Source organism: Varanus komodoensis, unplaced genomic scaffold (assembly GCF_004798865.1).
Source record: "Varanus komodoensis strain SLA01 unplaced genomic scaffold, ASM479886v1 scaffold23, whole genome shotgun sequence".
Taxonomy (NCBI): Eukaryota; Metazoa; Chordata; class Lepidosauria; order Squamata; family Varanidae; genus Varanus; species Varanus komodoensis.
This window is the reverse complement of record NW_025335627.1, coordinates 14,942,860-14,961,046: the sequence shown is the minus strand read 5'-3', so window position 1 is coordinate 14,961,046 and position 18,187 is coordinate 14,942,860. Positions and strand designations below refer to the sequence as shown.

At 42.7% G+C, this 18,187-nt stretch overlaps 1 protein-coding gene across 8 annotated transcripts in view; it reads right to left on the bottom strand.

Annotated features, from left to right (window-relative positions):
- The window catches only part of ERBB4 (erb-b2 receptor tyrosine kinase 4), a 935,345-nt gene that overhangs the window by 275,223 nt on the left and 641,935 nt on the right, over positions 1 to 18,187 (bottom strand). For all 8 annotated transcript variants that reach the window (XM_044432044.1, XM_044432045.1, XM_044432049.1 and 5 more), the window contains one exon: positions 11,179 to 11,244. In XM_044432044.1, coding sequence (XP_044287979.1) covers positions 11,179 to 11,244 — 66 coding nt within the window. The remainder of the gene's footprint in view (positions 1 to 11,178; positions 11,245 to 18,187) is intronic.

Sequence of the window (18,187 nt, the reverse complement as noted above, 5' to 3'; positions counted from 1 at the left end):
ACAATGCTTCTGAATAACTGTTTAGAAATCAGTGCTTTTTAAATTTCACTTTTTGTACGGCTTTTCAACGAATTGTTGAGAGGATGGTGCATAAAAACAGAACTAAAAGCCAGATGAAAGCACTGGAGTGATTAACAGCCCAGGCGGCACACAGTGACAACCTTGGATTCTCCCCGCTGCCCTGCATCCACCCTGGATGGTCCTGAATGAACCATGTGCTGCTCACTGCAGCTTGACAGCTCCTGCCTGGCTCCTGCCAGGGGCAACAAAAGTGAAATCTCTATTGCAGAGTGGTTGTCCTTGATATATTTTTTTGAACAAAATGGCGTAGGAAAGATCAACCATCAAGCCAAGTCAATGAATGGAACATTTGTTCCATAGCCTGCTTGGCCTGCAAGCAGAATGAGCCTTTGGATCAGGGACTTCCTTTACCAAGCTTTGGCCATCTCTGCTTAGTTTGGACCCAACTAACATAGAGCTAGTTTAAACAAAAAAGACGGTTCAGACCTGGAATGGTGTCCACACATTTGGGTCTTAATTTCCACTTGAAAGCCTGCTTCCACACTTCCATCAGTGTGGCTGATGGGGAGCAAGGCAGGCTTGGTTCCAAGCCAGCACAGTTTCTGTAGTCTCTTTTGTTAGCAACAGGAGGATTTTTTTTCCGTGATGAGCTTTAAAAACCATGTTCTCTCTCTCATTCTCTGTCTCCATAGCAAGGGAGACCGAATTTGAGGGATGAACAACTGGCAGGCTAGACATCATTATTCTCTTCCAATAAGGTACTGGGATGGAACCAGGTCTTGCATCAAGATGTTGTGCTGTTCCAACACAGTTTGAGAGGACAGCAACAAAGGGGAGTAGCTCTGCTATGACAGCTTTCTATGCACAGCTACAGACATATGTTTTTTATATTGCATTGGCATCCTCCTAATACCTTAGAAGGAAATGGCAACCCACTCCAGTATCCTTGCCATTAAAGTCCCATGGACAGTACGTTAGATAATGGTTCCATTTTGCATGGAGAAAGGCAGCAAGAGGCTTGAAGGCTGCCAGGAACAAGATAGCCCCTGGTGGCAGTAATGGGTCTAGTAGCTAATTACCTGTGCATGGTCTTTATTAATTTCACAAAGCTGATCCTGTGAAATGTCAGATGAAAATGTCTTCCTGGTTACCCTGCCACCACCTTATCCTACCACAAGATACTTTTGAACTGGCCAGTCAAGTACCTTGACAGAAAAAATGGCTTTTGCCAGACAGGTCAGCTGGTTAAAGCATGACTGGGAGTCTTTGTTACACCTCTTTTTTTTTTTTTTTTTTTGCATACCTACTTCCATCTCCCAGCTGTATGGATTCTATAATTCTCAGTCAGGTATCGAGGAGACTCTTTTCTTCAGCCTGAAATCAAACTATTGATTGATTTGTTCTCCTATAACCTTAGTCCAGAGCCCTAGAATCTTTGATCCCTTTGTACTCCTTGTTCTGAACTCGGCTACTGCTTTGGAGTTCAGGCAACTTTTGCTCTCTCAATTTGGGATTCAACATGAACAGACTTGGTGTTGCCGGGCGTTTGTTTGGCTCCCAGGCTTTTTCCTCATGATCCTTTGCTAGCACTGCCGTAGTCCATGTTCCCTTTTCCAAACCACCTTACCTTACTGTTTAGCCAAACAGTTCCTTGCTTCTTGGTATGCCCATCAAGAATTTAGCTCTGGGATTACTTTGGGATATATGGCTGGAAAGGTTTTCCAGGGAACTTCACATTAGAACTTCAGCAGAGGAACAGAAGAGTCTTGACCATCATCACTCATTTCCAGTTGTAAGAAAATCTGCAGACTTCTTGCCTGTGTTGACAGATGCGCCACTGGTGACCAAGGAGAATACATGCTTGTTGCATTCTGGGAAGACACCTCACCTCTTTCAGATTAGCAAGAATTTTCACAATGGTTTCCAGTGTGGCAAAAATTAAAGGGGGTGGTGGTTGTGCCACAGATGTCTCCTCAGATTCAGAGATTTCAGGATACTGCAGAAGGCAACAACCCCTTGCACTCCCCAAGCTTTTTGAAGCCAGGTAGACATGTCTTTCTTCCTCACTGCTACGTTCAGTCATAGTGCCCTGCTATTCCTTAGTCCTCTCCATGAAGAGAAGTCAGAACATGGCTTTTTTGCATTCCTTCTTGAAAAAAACAAAACAAAAACTCCTTACTTCTGCTCTTTCTGGCAAGTACCACAGATGAATTTGCAAGGAGATGGGGACACTGTCCTCAATATAGAGAAGCTGACAACATTGGTAAATTGGTAAACCATTTAGCTGGGGCAGGGATCCAAAAATGAAGTTGTTGCACAGCCTGATGGAACAGCGGCACTGAGCAGAATTCAACCAGTTACAAAGCACCAGAAGATATGTAAGGAACACCACCGTTATGTATCAGGCAGGAGAGATATTGGAGCTGTCTGGAATGAAATAGTCGACTCTTTTTTCTTGGGTTCTTGAATCAGTGCTTTGAAGTAGATGCTGGTCAGTTGCTGGTTATGAAGACTTTTGACTTCTTTTACCCTGGAACCAGTTTGCATGGTGCTAGGAACATGCCTTGATCTAGTAGGACTCTCACTAGATTATGAGGAGGTAATTCAACGTGACAGCATCAAGGATGTTTGCAGGATTATATTGCCACATTTAGTCAATTTTCTGACTTTAGTTAAAGAACACAGAAATGTGACAACACTCACAGCACATCTGGTGGCCCAGGCTCCTATTGCTGATGGCAATGTCTCATCAGCATGAGCATCAGGTTGAAGTCCATAATCAGAAAGAGACTCTCTGATGGATGGATGTCTCAAAAAATGTATGCCGCTCATCTATCACAAGATGCCACCAGTCACTCACTCAGTGGGATCTTACAGCATCGGTGCTCCCATGGATGACTAGGCAAGAGCACAGAACCAAGGATGGCTAAAACAGAGCTAAAGCCCAAGAGCCTTCAGGCTATTGGGTGGTGTAAAGATATAACAAAAATATAAATAAATAAAAAGCATGAGAGCAGGTGTGGTTTAAAGGGATTTTCTGAATGGTCTCCAAGCAACATTGTACATTCCACCATGTCCCAGGTGGTGATCATCTGGCCATATTTTAAAAATGATGTTTTGATGAGATAGGTATAGCATGAGAGGAAGCTGGCACACTGTATTATATTTGTATCCCACCCTTTTTTCTTCCAAGGAACTCAAAGCAGCTGCCATAATTTGCCTCCTCCTCTCAATCTTATTCTCTCAATGACAACCCTGTGAGTTGGTTGGGCTGAGAGGGTGTGACTGGCCCAAAGTCACTCAGTGAACTGAATGGTTGAGTGGCAGCTAGAATCAGATTGCCTGAGCCCCAGCCCTGAACTCTTAATTACTGCACTATACTTCTTTGCATTTTTACTGCTATGTGCCACTGCTGTACATTTATATATATTGCTCATATGTACATGAGCTAATGAATGATTTTGGATTAGCATTGTGACATGCTGAATGAAAGGAAGCAGTAATTATCTCAATATTCTATTGCTTTATTTTCTTATCTATTTCTCTTAAGAAAAAACCTGGTTTTTCATTAGAGTCTGCACTTCCAAGCTCACAAAAGCTGTGCTATTTTTTCCCAAGTGAACCAAATCTGCCCAGCTGTACATTAGAAGAAACCCTGCTGTGATCCTAAACATACAGTCTACTGAGTCCTATTGAACTCACAGAGTGACTTGCCTCTGAGTAAACACACTCGTTCAATCCAGTTTGTCATTTTGTAATGCAAAGCAGCAATAGTTGGTCCAGAGGCTGCAGTCAAAGAACATGAACCGTTACAAACCTGGAGGTATTGACATTTGCTATACCTATGCCATGTACATTTCCGTGCTAGCACACATGCTTAATCCAATCTTTATTTTTGCAACTGTAACATAATAAATTACACCAATATTGGTTCACATTGGAACACACATTTAAATCCCATAAAAGCAGACCTCAGTTACATGTTTTATGACATTCCAAAGATTTGACGGCATCTTGTGATTCACTGATAGAGATACTGATATAAGTATAAAGAGCAAATTGCATTGCAGAAATAAGCCCACAAGCAAAATTCAGTGATGCAATTTTAAAATATTAAAAAAGGAAGACAGAGACATATACAATAACACACAATGATATATGAATGTAGCAACATATTTTAAACATGTTGTTCCCTCCAAATTTAGCTCACATTTGAAACAGGCATATTTTGGATAAACACATAACTACTGAGATGCTATCTTTTTATAGAAAATTAACAGACTGAATTACAGTTTGGTGTGATGCATTGGTATTATCTATGGAAATCAATTACAATTATGATTATGGAGTAAGTTCAGAAATTTGATCAGGACTCCAAGATGAACACTTGCATGGCTTCTGGACATCCTCTGGGGGATCACAGGATTGTCTGCTCTCCAAGCTCTGAAGTCCCACGTCCCTTGGCATGGGGTCTCTACAGGAGAGTGTCCCCCTCCATCCACTCACAGCCAGCCGAGAGAGAAGCCTCCTGCCTGCCTCTCTGAGGCTGCACACTGGCCTGAGAGGGGAGGGAAAGGAGCACTTCCCAGGGGTGAGAAGGGGAGGAGGCTTGGGCCACCAGCTTATACCATATCCAAAAACCTCCAGCTGGAGGAAGTTCAGGGTGCAAGCAAAGATTGCCATGAAGGTGCTTCCTTCTACGCATGGGCAGGCTGGAATGAATGAGGTGTATCTCAAGGCATCCTCTTTGAAATGCGCTGGCCCTTGTGGATATGCAGTGTAACTGAGCAAGGCACACTACTCCATGCACAGTGGTCAGTGGTTTCTGAACCAGTGCCCTGGGTGTCCATGAATCCAGCTTCTGCGCATCATGGTGTATTTGCTCAGGAGTGCTCTCTGGTTTCCTGCTTGTGGAAATCAGATGCCTTTGTTTTTGCTTTGCTGTTTTTGGCAGCTTCATTAATAGAAGAGGTGGGAACAGTGGCATAATTTTTATTTAAACGATATTTTAATTGTTAATTGTTGTTTCTATTTATTGGTTTTATACTATTGCCAAGATGCTCTGGATTTTTAATGTTTGTTCTATGTTTGTTTATTCTGCTTTGTAAGCTGCCCCAAGGCTTTCTGCGATGGGGGCAGCATAAAAATGCTACAATAAACAAGCAAACATATAAACAATGTTGCTTGTTCATACAGCTGCCTTAGCGTGGTGCCCTCCAGATGTGTACTAGAACAGCCTTCCCCGCGTGGCACGTTCCAGATGCTTTCAACTGGAACTTGCAGCATTCTTGACCACTGGTCGTGCTCACAAGGGACTGTAGTGTGACTGGCAGGGAAATGCCAGGAGTTGTAGTCCAAAACATCCCCAGGGCACCAGGCTGAGGAGGGCCACATTGCAGACTTGTGTCTAATTAATCACTGCAAATGTTTCCTTTAATTCTCCATTATAGAGATTGTGCAGGTACCAAGAAGTGGGAATAGCTGGAATCAATAATAAAGCCTTATGAACATACAAAGTTATTAGTGAAATACAAGCTTTTTAATTAAAGATGCCAATGTTTTCTTAAAATGTTACATTCCCATAATTGATCTATGGATGCTGGTTCAGCTTTTCCTTTTGATCTCACAAGCTCCCAATGTGCATTTTGTTGGCCTTATTGACTGTTTTTCCCCAATGACCATCTTTCATATTTAAACAATTAAATATTAACCCTTAAACCCAAAGGTTGGAGGTATATATTGCTTGCAGTTTGGTCATGTGTCTTTGATCAACAACACCTCTTGGTCTTCAAAATCATATAAGCCTTGTCTATAAAGGAACTGATATGGCCGGTGAATACGCCCCATGTTTTCAAGTGATGCCTACACAAAGCTAGGGTTTGGGCCCAGCTCCAGCCCAGAGGAAAATCAACCATTACGAGGTCCCTAAATTCATCTCTGGTTTAGCTTCATATTGAACCAGATATGTATTCTGAGCTTGCCTATAAACCCACCTGCCCAGTCCCCAGATCCCCTCCCGAGTGATTGCCGCAGGATACTGCATGGTCATCAGCAAATGACACTCCATTGAGAGTTATGTTGCCTGAATAATTCCCCTTCATGGAATGATGATCTGTGCACCATTTGCTGCCAAGTAGGAGACCCAGAAAGTTTCTCAATGGCTCCCCACCTGCTGCAAATGACATATAGGCCATCACTTCCTGCTGGAGGTGGGGCAGTTATGGGGCTCCATGACTCCTATCTTTTGCTGCTAAGGGGTCTGTAACAAAGTGATGTGGCAGGTTTGGAAGTTGCTTCTGAGCTCTCTGCCAAAAGCAAGCACCTTCTCCATGACAGAATCATGGCAGTGAGAGGAAAGGAGTCTAGGAGGAGAGGGCAACCACTCTTTGCCTGGGAGCTGGATTACCCTTCAGGACCAAGACAGCAGGTCAGATGGCACGAAGAGGCTGGGGCTCCTCTCCCACAATGCCAACTGCCCTGCTCATTTTCCCTTTGCTGAGTTCCATGCCACTCTCTGCACAGTGAAATGGACTCACTGGGGGCTTGCAAGAACTAGCTCCCTCCAGATTGGGCTGAATTGGGCTTGTTCTTCCCATTTCATGCAAGTCTGAAGAGTAGGGTGCAAGTGGCAGAGGAAAGGCTGGAAGAGTTTGGCCTCTAGGGGAGAGGGTGTGCAGGCACATCTGTTCTCCAGAAGACAAATTCTCTCAGGAGCAACATAAAGGAGCTTGGAGAAGATGGGAGTTCGTTAAGCTCACCAGAACATCTGAAACTCTTCCAATTAAACATCTGAAAATGAAAATCTTTCCTAACCTGATGGAAGAGCATGTTTATTTAGAATGATGCATGTGCTGTGTGGACATTTTTAAAGGAGTATGTTTAAAAAATGTTTTCGTTGCTGTGAAGTGCCTTGGGCATGACCCGGCATAATGGGAGAGTTACACATGTACTGAATGCTCCTCTCATTAAAATGAAAAACCCTCAAATTTGACTTGATTGTGTTTTTATTGTGAGCTTATCATAGAGAGACAATAGAATATTACAAAATAGAAGATATGCAATTTGAAGAAAATATAAAATAGCCCTCCCCAGCTAAATGTGGCCTGCTGCTTTTCTAGCATTTTAATTTATAATGGCTTCCTAATTATATAACATCATATTCTGAAGTGATCTCTTTCTCATAATACACACTGTTTATCATTCCTTATTAATTGCCCTCTTAAGTGTGCAAATGTATGTAGACAATGAGAGAGAAAGAGAGGGAAGGGGAGAGAGAGATGCAGCTGGTTGTTCCAGAAAGATTTATGGGGAAAGAAACTGAGAGGGAGAATACGAAGGGCATCAAACACTCTTGGGTGGACAGTATTCATTCCGGAACAAAAGTATCCAACTGCTATTTTCCCCATGTAATTTGGAGTGAAAGACAGGGATTAAGATCTTTCAGCTTTATCCCTCTCCCTCCCCAGAAAATAATTTGGATCGTAGCATGGGAGGGGGCTTATTAGAATATTTTCTATTCAGGGAGTCCATTAAAAATGCATTAATATGCAGATGTGCCCTCAAGAGATTTGTTTCTAGAAACAAAACATGTCATTTGGTTATGTGTTAGATGTTTTCATGCACACATCTGAAAAAAACTCTGATTCCTTGCTTAGAGACTTGAAGATTGGAGGCTTCAAGGGGAGCAGCTGGAGGATAGATGAAGGGTGCCTCAAACCAGCATTCATTGTATCATACATTTGAGTGCATTTCTGCCTGGTTTTTGCTCTTGAGTACATTGATCAGAGCTAGCTTTGGCTCCTTCTTCAGAGGTTTCCTGACCAAACAAAGGCTGAACAATTTCTGCCGAGATAAGGACAAAGTACATGAAATGTTGTAAAGAACGTTTCCATGTACATGTGAATAAGACATACTTCTGGAAGGTGATGATGGGTCATGAGGGATGGTGGAAGGGTGCAAGCTGAAATAATTGTAGCTCCTGATACACAGGAATCTCAGAAATAAATACTGGCAGCATGGCCCATACAAAATGGCAATTTGAAAGTTATCATATGTTGGAGAAATGCATGCACCCATGGCTCTTGAGAAACGCTTGCCTTGCAACTCTCATGCATTCCTTTGTGACCTCCAGATTAGATTAATGTAAAGTATTCTGCATGGGGTTGTCCTTGAAAACTAATCAAAGGCTACAGTTGATCCATGAACGCAGGGGTAAAATTATTGAGAATTCCCTGCCACATGAAGCATGTAAGACCTGTCCTTTATTTAGTTCAGCAGATCCCAGATGGTCTTCTGGCATAATTCAAGGTGCATTTTTTAACTTTTAAAGCCTGAACAGTCTGGGCCTGAGGGGTATGCAGTGGCCCATATTCCAAGATAAACATGCTCAACTCATCTGGATGTTGTCTGAGCCCCACTATACACTCTGCCTGCTTCTGTGGATATGTTGATGGTTGCCAGGGAGAAGGCTTTCACAGCAGTTCTTCCTGGATTATGGAACTCCTTGGAGGGGAGGGGAGGGGAGGGGAGGGGGCACCTGGGTGCCTTTCTCTCCTCCTTCACCACACAGATCCCAAACAACTTATGAATGGATTAAAGACTGACTAGTGTATGCAGTGCTGGGGGTGGGGGGGGGGTATCTTCCTGCTATGCGCTATACATCCACTGGATATATATCACATTGATTTTAGTCACTTATGCTTTGTGTTGCTATCGTTTGACAGGTTGTACCTTTTTAGAGGATGTAGCTAAGGCATAAATGATTTGACATTATTTGGAACTTGAATACAATGTTTTCTTGTTGGGTTTGATGACACAAAAGAAGCATTATGGTGTGCTTCAGTGCTTTGATATCAATGCTCTATTGATATAAAACAATGCTGCTGTTTTATGTCAATAAAATGTGGTACTCATTTTATAGGAATCAGCTCTTAATAACTCTTGTATGGCCAATGGACTTAAAAAGAATGCATCTGAAAAATGAATTGAAATTCAACAATACTGTGATGCACCTCAGCATTCTCTGGAAGGCTGCGGCACCTGGAGGCTGCTGGGGAAGGCACTCAGCTAGCCCACTAGGTCCAGGCTTCTCTCCTGCAGGCCGCGTGAGGCCCCCGAGGCCTGGTTCTGCAGCCCTCTTGCCACCTGGAGCCCCTGCTCCCCCCAGTCCAGATCCCATCAATGGCACGAGGGTGACTGTGACGAGGCAGTGGGACAGGCTAGTGGCCTCGTGAGAGCTTGTGCCAGCATGCTCTCCCCACTCCTGCTGATGAGCAGCATGGAGCCACCAGCCCAATGGACTCACCCCAGCATGCCCTGCCAGCTCCAGAGTGCCCTTGGGCTTGTCAGCTGGCAGGGTGCAGGGCTTCCAGCCTGAAACCCCCCCCCAGCTGGGCTCGTGGCCCAGTGCCACTCCAGCAGATGGGCGCAAAGCCGCCCAGAAGCCAAGCACCTCAGCCCTCATCAGCAGGAATGGGCGAGGCATGCTGGGGAAATGGCAGGTCCACCAAGTGTTCTCAAGCCAGCTCTGAGACCTCATATCAATTTTCTCCCTTGTTCATTGGTTAATTAAATATATTAATTGGGTATATTAAATAATATACACATATTGCAAACACTTCAATTTAGGATATGGAAATATAATTCATTGTGCAGCCCCCAGTTTCTGTGTTGAGGTACAAAAAGCTGGACTGCCCTGCTCTAGAGAATTCTCTGCCACCACCAGCTTATTGACAAGGTGCGGTGAGGCTCTCCTTTTTCTTTCAGGTGGAAGCCGACCACAGGGCTTGATGTGGCCCTCTTTGGCAATTTGAAAAGCAGCCTAATTCACTGAGGACTGACTCGAAGGCAGCCCAGTTTGACTCAGGGGGCTGCATGCCAGCTCTGAGTTGGAAGTTCAAAGCTTTGTGTCTCCTGTGGATATCAACAAATAGGTTTAACACTTGTTTCTATTTGACAGAAGCCAATAAGCTTTGCAGGAACAGAAGCCTCCTATGAGGGGATGTTTCCTGCCATATTTATTTCAGATAAGTAAGTTCCAAAGCATTTTTGCTACACCACTCCATTTTTAAGGAAACTGCCAATAAATTATTAATTCTGGCCAGAACTGAATGAATAGGTGCAGAAGTTTTGTGTTAGTGCGGTCTTTATATTTCAGAGATTTAAAAGAAAGGGCAGAGCGGGGAGATTAATGTATACTCTTGGATTGTTTGTTTATTTGGGGAAGAGTGTTTGTCTTTCTGTGGGCATAAAAAGACACATAGCATAGAGATAGCCCTAGGCAAGAGGCCTAGAAGGAAGGAAGGAAGGAAGGAAGGAAGGAAGGAAGGAAGGAAGGAAGGGCACTTTTAGTCAATGTCCTCAGAAATGTGTTTTTTTGGAAGATGGGGTCTAATTTCCTTCTTCTACCTCCATCTTTAAAATACAGAATATTGTACAGATGTTTGAAGGCAAGAAATCTGTGAAATCTCAGAAGGTCAGGTGCAGGGCTAGAGAGTTATAAGGAATAAATCACAGGTTGAGGCAGAATTCTCTCTCTCTCTCATGGCCTTCTGCTTAATTGGCACCAAAAGCATATCATGTGATGAAGGACAGGGGCAGATCATAGATAGTGAGCAGAGACAGAAGGACTTGAATGTCTAGACTTTTCCAAGCACCCAGTACTATAGCCAGCACCTCACAGTCTCTGCCAAACCTCTCAGGAGAGAGAGAACTAGCAAAGATCAATGAGCACTGGGCCGTCTCACAATATATTACTTCAGCATCCCTGCTCTAAAGTACTGGGATGGAGGAGCCCTGGTAAAACCATTCACAGCGATCAGAAGCTAGAGCTGCCCCCCACCCCTGCATCACATCCTCTTTCTGAAAGTGGCCTGCCACTTCCAGTAGAAAAGCTCCCATTCAGGCATCTTTTAAGATAGTGGGAAATTCAGCAGGGTGAGTCCCCGTCGGGCTGGACCTGTGGCACAGCACATTTCCCTGTCTCAAGGTTCTAGCATTTTCCTCCATATCATTTGGCTGCGCAAGGATTTTCTGTTCACAAGAGGAATATTCCCACTGGTGACTGCTAGGGAGAGGGCTGTTAACAGGCCCTCTGCATGCATTAAATTCCACCACTTCTCACTTTCTAGCCTTCTTTTCTTACTCAGATGTACTTACAGGTCTGGCACTGATCTGCTGAAGGTCCCCAGCATCGGTTTCCACAGGACTTGTGACATGATCCACCTTCAGGGAGAGGAGAGACAAGACAGAAAGACAATTCAGAGGCTGCCTTTTCAGTGCCTTTAAGCCTGGTCCTGGAATGAATCCTTAAGGGAGGGCACCACTGCAGTTTTATGAGAATTTCATGCTTTACCACAATTGAACGACTGGCAATAAAAGGGCTCCTTAGAAATCTTACGCAATGTTTCAAACATATATGAGCTGGCAATAATTTATGGTGGAGCTTTCCATCCCAATTGCAGCACTTTGCTAGCTCACTTCTGACTTCATATTTCCTATGAGCACACTGAGCTACAATAAGGAGAGGGATGTAGGGGCAGGACTTTTTACAAGTTGATAAAAGATGACTTATAGAATAAATTCTTTAAAGATTTTCTTAACAAAACTGACAGACTCGTATTACCAGTTAATGCAACATTGCTTTGATTCTTTGGGCACAAGCTCCTTAATTTTTGTTTGTTATAACAATGCACCATAAGCATCACTGGGAATCACCATTTCTCATTCTTGATTAAAGCCTCTTTTCATCTAGTTGGAAAGCCTCGACATGAATGGGTGAATCGCCATTTTATGTCAGCTCCATGTTAAATGTTTCTTCTGGCCTCAACACTGGCAGGGAAAGAAGTGCTGTGAGCTTCCTTTGCCCAACTTATAAAATAAGTATTCCCCTAATCAACTAATTCCTATATGGAAATTTAGGGATAGACAGGTCTGTCCAGTTTTATTCCTCAGATTTCATCTTTTTCCCACCTCCAAGTTCATTCCACCCTATTTCCATGTAGATACGGGTTTTTAATGGAAAATATATATTAGGATGCTTGCACATTTTTGAAAATGTTTTCAAAAACCCTTTTCATATTCACACACATTTCCCCAAATGGACACTCTTTTTGTGTGTAAATCCACCTACAAAATAAAGCATGTTTAAAGACATTTTTGAAATCTGTGCACTTTTCATTGCACATGTTATAAATGTGCCCATTTAATCACATGCATTTTCCTCTGTTCCATGGAAGGCATCACAAGTCCTGAAATACATGAATGTTGAGACACAAAACACCTGGGTCTGCACCTGTTTCTGGGTCTGGATTAGGGGAAATGACCCGAAGATTCCAGTAGCAGCTTCCTCATACCTTCCTATCAGGGTACACAGATTTCTCTGAGAGACTGAAACATTACATTTCAAGGGACAGTGATCCTTACCGCCTCCAGGATGGCTCCCTGGCAATTTCTGGGAGGGAACGGTAGTGTGAACCTGTTTTTATGCTTTAGTAGAAATCTTTTGAAATCTCTACCAGCTGCCTTGAGTGCCACTTTGACAGAAAGGTGGGGCATACATCAACTTAATAAATAGTTAAATAAATAAATAGAACTGCACTCCTCCTGCCATGGATATCCTAGCGCAGGTCATTGAACAAGATGACAAATGCCATCTCATGCCCACATCCCAGCAAAAACTCCTCTACTAAGAAGCCTGGATATTAGGCATGATTTGGTTTGAGAATGCAGAAGATGACATACTGTTAAATATGCCTAACACCAGCAGGTCACTAGAAACCACGTTCTCAAGCCAAATTTCACCACTTCCTGACACTTACACCATGTTGATAGAACCTACTGATTATGTTGTTGTACAGCAATTGCACATGTATGCCAACCATCTCATTAAAAGCATCAGCTCCGTGATGCAACAAAGTTCATTTAAGGCAATTATGCCTGGGAAACATAGTTGCTGATATAAGCATATAATTTCCTGTCACTGTCTGGCATCATTTATTGGAACCAGACCTTGCATTACAGCTATGTCACGCTAGCGCATTCTGGCTGACAGGCAGGGGACTCCGTTTGGCACAAATAATACTACTTTAACCCATAATGATGACAATTCTTCTTCTTTTTAATCTACTGAAGCACTATGCAGAAAGCTAATAATGCCAGACTGCCTCAGAGGATAGGAGATTAGAAATGAAGGAGGGAGGGCTAGGGAAACAGAAGAAGCTCCAAGGACTTATGGGAAGCTTTTGATAAAGACCAGTTTTGAATCAGACAAGTATATTCTAGCTCCTATACACAGATTGTCATATGTGGTTCACCCTGCTATGGAAATGCAGTAGTGCCAACCAAAATGATTTTTAAAAATCTGAAGACATTTAGGATTAACAGTCTAAGATTTCTGACCAAATAACAGAGTGTCAATTTTTACCTGGGAATTCATCCCACTGAACTCAGTAGGACTTATTTCTGAGTAGGCACACATAGGATTATGCTGTCAAATAATTACAGCATCTTTACACAGCTGATATTTCAAGGACATTGAAGGAAAATTACAGGTTCCCCTCTACTTAAGAACATAATCATCTATCCAGATGCACATAGAGGATGCAATAAAGCTAAAGTCAGGCACACTTTCATTTCAAGCAATTCCAGTGTTAGAGAGTTAAGCATGTCCTCTCCTCCTTGCAGTAAAATAGCCATGATTTTTCAACTGTGGGCTTATGGTTACACCACTGCAGGGGATCCACAGGTGTCCAGGCACTCCTCGCTATTGTGCAGTAGCTGCAGCTTACTCTTTTGTGCCCCTTTAGCAGCAAAGCCTCTTTAAGGCTGTGGATGTACAAAGGCAGAGAAAGGAAAATGGCTGGTTCCTAAGCACCGGATGGAGTTGGTGTTGATGAATGGGGTACCAACATAACAGATTGAGTTAAGGTTGTTCTAAAAAAACTGACATCAGAAGGCCTGCTAAAGTTGGATACTTTTGTAATATTTCACTTGTCCAAATAAGGGACTTAAAGAACTCTTGGTCAGAGTTGTGGAAAGGTGTGCACTATTTCTATGGATTTCTCTGATGCTCAAATGCACATCTGGGTATCAATAGAAACGGTAGCAGTGCTTCAGATATCCTTGCTTCTAGGAACTGCAAGTGGGTATCACATCAGGCATCCAAATGTACATGTGTTCATAGCTTTCAATGAGATGTGAATGTGAATTCACACCTGGAAAGACATCAAGATGTTTTTCTAGTTTCAGGGGGTTGCATTTCTGGGAAAACTTTACACCACCACTACACAGAAGCTCCACTAGCTTATGCAAGTCATTTGTGCATTCAGAGATTGATGTTTTTTCAGACAGAAAATGAACTGGATAGAAGATGTGTTCGGGACGCCTGTGAGTCTGTGTCATCTGAAATAAAGCTTGCTGGAGTATGATGTCACCTTGGCACCTGGCCCATTATATGTGTAATGTGTGACATAACAATAGGTTTTCCTTATGTGTTTGAACAATTGTTACTGCTTTCTATTTGCCTCTCAACTAGGTGAGTGGAAAAAATACATTCAAATGGCTGCACACTGGGTAGCAAGATTACTCTGATGCCATTTCAATTGGTAGAAGACACTTGGCAACGGAGCATGTTACTTTTTACTGTCCAGTGATACACAAAAATGAGCACTATGAGTATAGCCACATAGCCGAATAGCAGAAGTGTGTGTGTTACATATTTTAAAACTGTTGTGTGCTGTGGCTTATACACATAGCAGAATGGGTACTTGATTTTTATTTACCACAGCATGAACAGGTACACAAAATTCTCAGAACAACAGTTAAGAGAAATTGTTGATACCCAGGCTACTGGAGAGTTGTAAATGCAAATGCTTTCAGGGAATCCCTCATTCCTTATCTATGGCCTCCTAAGGGCCCCATATAAAATCAACAACATAGCCTTATACAAAGAAATAGGGAAGTGACCCAAAGAATACCATTAGGTGAAGGAGCTTGGTAGTGCTCCAAAAATCACCATGGCTGATGCCTAATTCGCTCATCCTCTAATAATGGATGTACAAGAATTATTTCAGTTCATAAATCATTAGAAGTTATCCAATTTGCAACCCTGAACATGGATGGAAAAATTCACAAATTCTAAAACTGCAGTCACTTTAATGTCAAACAAGCAAGCAAGCAAGCAAGCACACTGAAAAATGCATCTTTAAAAGGACACACTTCTGTGTTGTTTTCAATGGTGAATAGAGTACACTTCTTGAAAAAATACATGTGATTGAAAAGAAAATCAGGTTGCAAAAGAAAATGGCACCAAGGTGAAATGAGCACCATGGGAAAACCAAAGACTCTTCACAGCAGTCTCTGGTTTCCTCATCCCTAGTTCAGAGCCTTGAAACTGTCGTACCAGATTAAATTATCCTCCATTGTATTAATAGAATGCTTAGTATTAAAGCAAACATTCTGCTACACTGTTCCTCCTCTCCTGGGAGTAAACACAACTTGGGACCTTGGTTATTTTTAAAGGTCTTTAACATGTCTACCTGTTTCCTGTTATATGATTTTTTAAGTGTCAGATGATAATTTGCATTTAAATAGAGATATTTAACAGCAGAGCAAGAGGAAGCCTGCCAACCTTCCTTCTCCCTGGGAACTGAAAGGGTTGGCTTCATTGTTTTCTCTTCTCACGGTTACATGGGCAAAATGAGGCGCTGAACATGCAGACAGCACAACTTTGAATTAAATTATACCAAGTCCTTTTGAAGGTCACATATCAAATAAATTGAGAGAAAACATGCCTTGTCTTATTTGCTAATAACAAGATGTCCAAGCAAGTTTTGGACCAGACTTTTGCCCTTATATTTATTCATATGGGTTCATACATTTTACTGGGGGTTAGGGAAGAAACTAATTGAAGGCAGTTGAATCATAACCCATTTTAAGACTTACAGTAGGAAAAAATTTTTTAAACAGGAAGGTAAACACTTTGTAAAACCATCTATTGAGCTTGTAGCCAAGTATAAGAGAAAACGTAGGTAGTATGGCCTGGAAGTAGAAGTAGGTCAACATCCTCATTGTTTTGACAACTGGATGAAGAAGAATTGGCTCTGAAGGCAGGTTTTAAAATGTCGCAATGGGCGTTAACATTCTGGCCGCTGGGAAAGCTGCACCCATCCTTTGAAAGGATGAACAGACCAGACCTCCATGGCTACTCATGCAATAGGCTACTCATGGAGTAGGCACTCAGATCACATGACTCCTGAACTTTGCATTGGATTAATTGCCTGAGTGCTCTGTTAGTAACCCGGAAATTTCATGGCTTGGGGCTGGCTCCTATCCCTGCATGATGCAGTGGTTAGAATATCAGAGTACAGTCAGGAAGCTCCAGGTCTGAATTCTTGTTTAGATACGAAGCTCATCAGGTGACCTTGAAAGTGTCCATCTCTCTCTACTCAGGCTATATGTGAGGAGAAAATGGCACAGTAAGTGTGGGCAAGGAAACTTTGTGCCACCTGAATATCTTGGAGGAAGGGAGAGGCAAAATTTAACACACAGCAAAGAACCTTGTGAACTAACTGAAAGCATGAACTCAGATAGGGTCCTCAGAGCTTAGCAGGGAATAGGGTTGTGCAATATCAGTTTCCATGACTGAAGCTTCTGGTCCAACAAAGCCTGGTATATCTACCAGAGCTTGCTTTCCATCCTGACCTCAACAACACAACACGACAGTATTGTCTGGCTGATGCATGCTAAGCTCCCTTTCAAATCCTTGCTTTGCTCCATTGCAGCCCAAGTCTCTGAACTGAGGGGCTCATAAGGGAAAGCACACCCTCAAAGTCTGGATTCTTCTGCAACACCTTCCTTCACCAGCCCACTGAAGGGTGCTAGCTTTGGATACAGTAACTTGCAAGTATATCCAGTAGCTCTAACACATCTTCACTCAGTTGGTAAGCCTGTTAATAGTACGTCCTCTGGCACTCTTCCTTGCAGTTGCAAAATATCCCCAAGGTCATACTGACAAGAGTGGGAGCTGATGCCTTTCAGCATCTTACACAAGAACCCAGCTCTACATAAGGCTGGAAAACACCTGACAGACAAAAAGCTCAAACCAAACAATCCATTTCTTCTTATGTTAGAGTAGTTAAATGTTGACTCATAGCAATTAACTGGAACCTGGCCCTCAGTATAGTATGTGATGTGGGTTAGAATTTCCAAAGCAATTTTCTCTTATACGTGGTTACCTTGTCCAGTTCCTCAATTGCCATTCATTACTGTATGGACAGTCCTGGAGGCAGGAGTGGGGAAAATCCAATGTTTGATCTACTGATCTCTCTTTCAAGTGACACATTAGATACCAGCTCCCTGGAGAAGATATCCACTTTTTCCTTTGTCCTTAGAGTCTGAAGGACACATCTCACTAAGTTTCTTCCAAGTTTGTCCCAGGCTGTCTTTTAATACAATAACTTTACCATTAGTTTACCATTTGCACAACTTAATAAACTGAGAGCTGCCTAAGATTGCAATCTTGTGCACATTTACATGGGAATAAGTGTCATTAACAGAGTGCACAGGAATTGCACCAAAGGTGTGCTTTGCCTTTCACATTTTAATGCTAATCTCAACTGTCTGTGAGCTGGTTGTGGTTACATAGGAGGACAACAGGTTCTGGAGCTAAGTTCAAGTGGGGCTGGATATATCCCACTCAAGGGTAAGGTTCATCCTCATCAAATCCTCAATTGCTATGGGCAATGCAACAGATTCTGAGCTTTTTTTTTTTTTTTTTTTTTGCAAACTTAGGCCAGAAACCTCCTCCATTACACCTAGTTTCTACCTTTATTTAATTTGGGGAATAGAGGCTTCAGTCTTGAAAGTCCAGAGGGTAAGGGTCAAGGTACATGCAAATTTTAATGCATCATGAGGAACTGCGTCTGGGCCTTCCCCCTTCATTTAATTACAGGTGTGGAGAAAGGGATTTCACAAGCACTGCAGTGCCTGTGGAGGGGAAGTTTAATTTTTCCCTTCCAAGCTGCAAGCCCAGTGAATTCGGGAGAAGCCGCTTTTTCGCAAGAAGGGGCTGCCCCCCGCCCTTGAACTCCCTGCAAAAGTAGTCTAGATCATTGTCCACCTACCAGCAGGCAAGGACATTTTCATTCAAGCAGCCTTTACTTTGTGA